Source organism: Lates calcarifer, linkage group LG3 (assembly GCF_001640805.2).
Source record: "Lates calcarifer isolate ASB-BC8 linkage group LG3, TLL_Latcal_v3, whole genome shotgun sequence".
Lineage (NCBI taxonomy): Eukaryota > Metazoa > Chordata > Actinopteri > Centropomidae > Lates > Lates calcarifer.
In genome coordinates this window covers 708412-715871 of record NC_066835.1, presented here as the reverse complement: position 1 = coordinate 715871, position 7460 = coordinate 708412, and the positions used below count along the sequence as shown (strand labels likewise).

Sequence of the window (7460 nt, the reverse complement as noted above, 5' to 3'; positions counted from 1 at the left end):
TCTGTAATGACTTGATTTCAGGCCTAAATTAAACTTGTGCTGCTGTGAGAGGGAACAGCCTTCACTCTGTAACACCACTGGAAAACAACAAATTAACTGTTTCTGTCGATCAAACAGAGCCAACAGAGTGAGACGTCTTTCTAGTGGATCGTGTCATTCAAGCTTCACAATGCAGGGCTCAACATTGTGGTGATTGTCATTGTCTATCAGCCCAACTCTACTTATAAGACTTGTGTTCAGAAATCTGAGCTAGCAAATGGTACAATGTACTGCAACCCTTGCTTATTTTCTGCTATCGTCTTGTTGCCAATGGAGAAAAGTGTCAGCTATGTTTGTTTTTGGTCCACAGCAACAGAAGAACCTGGAGGGCTATGTGGGCTTTGCAAATCTTCCAAACCAAGTTTACAGAAAATCAGTGAAGAGAGGTTTTGAGTTCACACTCATGGTTGTGGGTGAGTAATTCTCTTTTAGCAGCTTTTTAGATCCTTATTTTCTCTCTGTGACATCTGTTACATACTCTGGCATTCATTTGAGGATAACACACACTGATGGGGTTACTGTTTACTTATTCAAATGAGAGGGTTTGAAAAGCTGTTGATATGTATACATACACAAATCTGTGTCTGTGTTAGAACTTGTAGCTCCTGGGAGCTCCTACTGTGCATGTTCATCTGCTGAGCAGTCATCAATTTCTCCGAAAATTTGTGGCTGAGAGCACTAGTAGTTGGCTGTTAGTTGAGGAGGATAAGTTGCACATAAAACAATACTGAGGGAAACATTATGTAAAGCAAATGTTTGCAGTTCAGTGACACATGCAGCCCACTACTGCTGCATATGTGTTTGTGTGCGTGGCTTGTGTCTCTTGAATTGTGTGGTGGGAGGAAGTGTCCTGTCATTCCATAATGCAGCCAAAGTCCTTTCTCTGCTGTTTGTTGTTCAGGGCTACCTGGGCAGGAACATGCACCGAATGCTTTCACAGTGTCAAATCCTGTCTACTGAGTTTGTGGCTTTCATTGTCTAGCCACCTCCACGGCTAAAGAGCCTGTCTCCATGGCAAGGCACACTCCTCCCTTCTGGCTGTGTTCATGCAGTCACGCCTTGGGAGTTTTCCCCCTCTGTGCTCTCTCAGGAAAGAGGCTGTTATGTGGCAAGTTTGCATGTAGTATGTAATTAGAATAGCAGGGTAATTGGTAAAATGAAATGCTTGTCTTGCTGGACTAGATCAAGTGTCAGATGGTGTATTTTTCTGTAATTTTTTTTTAGGGGTTGATGGAAGTCATATAAAACACATTTACTAAACGAAGAGCGGCAGTTCTGGTTATTGAATTAATGGAATATCATGGAAAGAAGGGAATTTAGGTTACAAACAGTTTTTACTGTGTTTTGGTATATACCTCATATACAATTAATACACACCCAGTGCTCATGCATCACTGAGCTTGTGAAATAATTATGTCCACATAACATCAGGTACAAACTGAACTGAAATCAAGTATAACAGGGACCACCTAATAGCAATTTAAACTTTATTTTATTTTACTTGTAAAATTTTACTATATATCTCTCTCTCTCTCTCTCTCTCTCTCTCATATACATATATATATATATATATATATATATATATATATATATATATATTGCAGCCTTTGAAATTATAATGTTTTTTGATTATAGCATTTCTGATGATCTCAGACAGCTACACCACCATGGCTAAATGATTGTCACTAGATTTAACAACTTTTCAGACCCCTTTAGCAACTTTTTTTTTTTTCAATGACTATTTCATAATTGTTCCCTTGTCTTATAATAAACAGAAAAATATGCACAAGAACAGTTTTACTATGGTTTCGTTAAAGGGCATAATATGACACAGTGATGTCATGAATAATCTTATTAAGCACATTGCATCATTTAGCAACATTGAGCCATTTTTTGCCTTTATTCAATGATACATTGAAGACCAACAGATAATGGGCAAAGTAGTAGTTTATAGTGGTTCCACATCAGTTTTCATCTACATCCTCAATTTTGCACATTGACTATACATAGTCCAGCCATATATTTTGTATATTATACAATAAAACCATTATTCACTGGTTAGCTCAGGTCATGTGAACACTGAAAATTATGCACAGTTGAGTCTTACTTGTTTTTTACGTTGTTTGAGAAGCGATTTTAAATCAATCAGAAAGGTGCCAATAATTGTGTCCATATATTTTGTCTATATTTTTTATCTCACTATATGAAAAAAAAAAGGGAGTGCCATTAAAATTGACCAGGACCATCTCTTTAATTATGTGGGAACTGTCCTGTCTTGTAGCACCTAATGAACAGTAGAGGATTTAGCATGAGGCATACTAAAAATAAATGTTATTTCACAACTTATGCTTGGGTATAATGTATTCTGTGCAACATCTTTAAAAGAAGTAATTTAAAGTCCGTGTAAAGCAGTAATACTTGTGTGTTCTGAGTTAGTCACACCAGAGAAAAATGTGTTATTAACCACTCAGCTAAATTTGAATTGAATTGAATTTGAACAAAATCTGCAAATATCTAAAATTAGGTTTCAAAATCACGACAAATTAAAGTGCTCTCTCTGCTCTGAAACACTGGGGGCGTGTCCGCTGAAGGCACTGAAACCACACCCACTCAAGCAGTGCAGCACAGTGACAGTTAGCATACTTTTAGCACCCTGTTAGTATCATGACCTGAAAAATAGATACTAGCAGCCTTGGAGTTGTACAGCTGTTCATGTTTGAGCCACCAGAGCCAGAGTCAAGTTCAGAGCCTGATTTGGAATGTATAGAATATATTTATTGATGAAATGGCATACCTACCTACGTAAAATAAAACTTTATATGTACATATATCTGTGATAGACTGGCAATCTTTACAGGGTGTACCCCGCCTCTTGCCCAGTGTCAGCTGGGATAAGCTCCAGCCCCCCCGCGACTGTTAACAGATAGCAGTATAGATAATGAATGAATCAATGAATGAATTTACGTATTATCACAACCTGGCTCAAGGCTGGGCAAATGAGGAAAGACTACGCATAAGTTATAACTAAAAAAACAAGGTTATTTAACATAATTGAAAAGGAAACTAACATTAAGAATAACAGAGTGCAATCAAAACCAAACAGGGTGGAAGTCAGAGGGGAGAGAGAGAAAGACTGGCTGCTACCAGTTTATATAGTGCAGCCAGACCAGGGGAGCTGAATATGCCTGATGACCAAACTCCACCCATGAGTCTTTCAGAGGGAATTGCTCAGACAGGGTGGTCACAGTATATATTAAAGAGAAAATCCATGATCCATGCTATTTATGAACAGTGTTTTTAAGATGCCAACCCTAAAGAGTCAAGTTGATACATTAGTTTTTTCTTAGTTGTTTCATTTGTTTCTTGTTTTCATTTGTTTCAGCAAAGGAACTTGTGAAAGTTCCTTTGCTGAAGTTCTGGGATTGATTTGCATTTTTTGCACTGGAAACATTCATATCTAGGAGACAGAATGCATGTCCTTCCTGAGCAGTATGACACCTGCATGGTCCTGTGATGTATATGCTTGCATGTTATTGTTTGTACTGATGAACGTGGAGCCTTTGGGAGTTCGGAAATTGCTCCTGATCAGATGCTTCTAAAGCCAAGACATCCTTTTCTGGAATTTTCCAAGCTGTTTCAAGGCTCAGTCAACTTAGTGTGGGATTGTGACATGGTGAAAAAACCTGTGTGTAAGCAATTGATTATGTTATGCACAAAACAACAATTTAATAAGTTTAAATAAGTTGCATTTGTAAATTGTAGTAATTATCAGTGTTATGTCATCACAGCTCATTATATTTTTTTTTTGTATACAGATTAAAGCATGTTTTAGTTAGTTAGTGCATTAGTGTGATAGCTGTTGTTGGTAAACAAGTGAAAGTGGGCCAGAGCCATTTGTTGGTCAGTGTCAATATTTGGCAGTGATTTATGTACTGGCAGGAACCGATCTTGAAACTGACCACTGCAGCCAAAACTCATTGTGTATGAACCTGGTTGACAGAGTTGAATGTTCTCTGTTGTGTCCCTTTTGGAAATAATATCCTCGTATAAAGAAGGGACTATCAGGAGGAAAATGGTTGGCTTTGCCAACAGATAGGTCGTCATGCCACAGAGTTGTTAAACTTTAACTGTCTCCTTCCCTTTTTGAAAGGCATGGAGGATAAAATGACAAAAGGACAAAATGAACATTTAGCCAGACACCCAAGAAATGGAAGTGAATCGATCCTTCATGTGCAAACATTAGTGACATTAGTCAGCTCGTACTAACTTTTATTTTAATGATGTTAATCCTGTAAGTGGCCAAGTGTTAAATGATTATCCTTTTCACAACTAGCCTTAGTCATCTAAGCAACAGAATATTAATGTTAAGTTGGCTAGCTACCTAACATTACATGATTACATGTTTGGTTAAGGTGATATATTTTTCCTGCAGATGTGTCAGGTTTGTGATGTGTGTGTGTTTGTTTGTTTACAGTTAGTGCTTAATGAATAGGAGCAGCGTATGAGTCTGCATATATGAGGATCTTTTTCTAATTTTAGACTTAGACAGACTTTTATTGTCATTCAGTATGCAGCAAGTGTATACAGAACGAAATTCTGTTTGCATAGGCCTCAGTTTTTACTTTTTTTTATTTCAGTGTAGTGCAAATGTATGTGCAAAAATTCTGCAAGCAGAATGGAAATAAATATACATAAATCTATATGTATGTACAGCAGGATTTACAGTAGTGTAGGTTAAATATTAAATATTTTAAATATGGGTCCAGCAGCACTGAGTATATACAGACGGAAGTGAATTATTTAGTGTTTAAAAGTCTGATGGCTTGGGGGACAAAGCTGTTGTAGAACCTGGTGGTCCTACAATGAATGCTGCGGAACCTCTTTCCAGAGGCCAGCAGGGTAAACAGTCCTAGATGGGGGTGAGAGCAGTCACTGCAGATCTTCCTGGGCCGAGATGCACAGCGGTTGTCTGCAATGTCCTGGATGGAGGGGAGAGAGTCAGAGGCACTACAGCCTCCACACCACACTGAGATACAGCTGGTCAGGATGCTCTCTATGGTGCCTCTGTAGAATGTGGTGAGGATGGGTGGGGGCAGGTGGGCTCTTCTCATCCTCCGCAGGAAGTACATCAGCTGTTGTGCCCTCTTCACCAGTGATGCAGTGTTTACAGACCAGGTGAGGTCGTCTGTGATGTGCACCCCCAGGAACTTCGTGCTGCTGACCACCTCCACGGTTTTGTTGTTGATGAGTAGTGGAGCATGGCTGGACTGGTTCTTCCTGAAGTCGACAATGAGTTCTTTGGTCTTGTTCACGTTCAGGATCAGACTGTTGTCTCTGCACCAGCCCACCAGCTGCTCCACCTCTTCTCTGTAGGTCAGGTCGTTATCATCCCTGATGAGGCCCACCACTGTTGTGTCATCCACAAATTTCACAATGCGGTTAGTGGCGTGCCTGGGGACGCAGTCATGTGTCATCAGAGTGAACAGCAGAGGGCTCAGGACACAGCCCTGAGGGGAGCCTGTGCTGATGACGCTGGAGGTGTTCTGTCCGACCCGCACTGACTGTGATCTGTCAGTGAGGAAATCAAGCAGCCAATTCCACAGGGGGATGCTGAAGCCCAGGGGTCCCAGTTTGTCTACCAGGTGTTGAGGGATGATGGTGTTGAAGGCTGAACTGCAGTCCAGGAACAGCAGGAGATGGCATCCTCAGTGCAGCGGTTTGGCCGGTAGGCAAACTGGAAGGGGTCAAGCGTGGGAGGGAGTTTGGAGATGATGTGGTCCTTTACCAGTCTTTCAAAGCACTTCATCATGATGGGGGTCAGTGCGATGGGCCGGTAGTCATTGGGAGAGGTGATCTGGGTTTTTTTTTGGCACTGTGATGATGGTGGCAGTCTTTAGGCATGATGGCACTGTGGCTTGGTCTAGCGAGGTGTTAAAAATGTCATAACGTCATAACACAAGCCAGCTGGTCTGCACAGTCCTTGAGCACTCGCCCCTGTATGTTATCAGGGCCTGGGGCCTTCCAGGTGTTTACCCTCCTCAGAGACTTCTGAACATCAGCTATGTCCAGGCAAAGTGCCTTTTCTTGCTGATAGGGAACTGCTTTCTCTGCACGAGTGCTGTTTAGTGCCTCAAACCTCCCAAAAAAATTATTGAGTTCATTAAGGACGTCAGCGTCAGCTTCACCCACAGGTGGGGGGGTTATCTTGTGGTTAGTGATAGCCCGTATGCCTTACCACATGTTGCTGGTGTTGGTGGAGTCGTGGAACAGGTCCTGGATTTTTTTTACTGTGAGTACGCTTTGCTAACCTGATGGCACGGTTCAAATTTGCTCTTGCTGTTTTCAGAGCTTCCTCATCGCCAGACTTGAAGGCAGAGTTCCGTGCTCTTAGCATTTTGCGTACTGCTGCAGTCATCCAGGGTTTCTAGTTGGTGCAGGTGATGATGGTCTTCCTGACGCTGACGTCCTCCGTACATTTGCTGATGTAGGCTGACACTGACATGGCGTACTCATCAATGTTCGTCTGATCGTCGTAGGTGGCAGCTGTCTTAAACATGTCCCAGTCAGTGCACTCAAAACAGTCCTGGAGTGCCTCCATAGCCCCCTCCGACCATATTCTCACCTGCCTCACTATAGGTTTTCCACTGATGAGCAGGGGCTTGTATGCAGGAATTAGCATAACAGATAGGGGGGGGCGGGAGGCTGCTCTGAATGAGTGTAGGAGAACTGTTTTCACCTTGGCCTGGTTAAAGTCCCCAGCAACAATGAAAATGCCCTGTAAGTGGATTGCAACTCGCTGGTGGTCTGGTAGAGAACAGTCATAGCCACCTCAGTGTTAGCACTGGGGGGCATGTACACAGCAGTGATGATAACACAGCTAAACTCCCTGGGTACTCCCTTGAGACTGTCCTAGCATTTTTATACCAGTTGTTAGTGTAAATACACAAACCACCCCCCCGGGATTTACCACTGAATTCACAGCTCCTGTCGACACAGAATGTAGCAAGTCCTTCAGTGCTAACAGCGTTTTAAGTAAGATATAATCTTCATAATATTAATTGTGGCTTATCCTCTGAATCCATAATGTGTGTAAATGAACAGTATTCATAATGTAGTATGTGTATTATTAATCTGTTGTTTTTGGCTATCTGTATCTCACCACAAAGGATTGGAGAAACTTCAATTTAGGTTTTCCTGATGGCATAGAAGTAAGGGAAAGTTAAGTGATACATTACTGAACAACTGATCCACTTAACAATATGACAGTGTCTAGTCAGAACCTGGGCCAGTGACTGACCAATCAACTTGCCTGACATACTTTCTTTATTGACATGAAATCGGGCCATTGCTTACATCACCTCCTGCAGACCAAAGACATTGTAGACCTCGATCATAATCCTTTTTCAGTAGCCAACTGTCTA

The 7460-nt window shown here is 41.5% G+C and overlaps 1 protein-coding gene across 1 annotated transcript in view; it reads left to right on the top strand.

Annotated features, from left to right (window-relative positions):
* Nucleotides 1-241: 241 nt before the first annotated feature.
* Nucleotides 242-7460, top strand: part of LOC108896346 (septin-7) — a 30905-nt gene continuing 23686 nt past the window's right edge. Inside the window, 2 exon segments of the mRNA XM_051078798.1 lie at nt 242-259; nt 350-452. Coding sequence (XP_050934755.1) covers nt 257-259; nt 350-452 — 106 coding nt within the window. The 5' untranslated portion in view covers nt 242-256.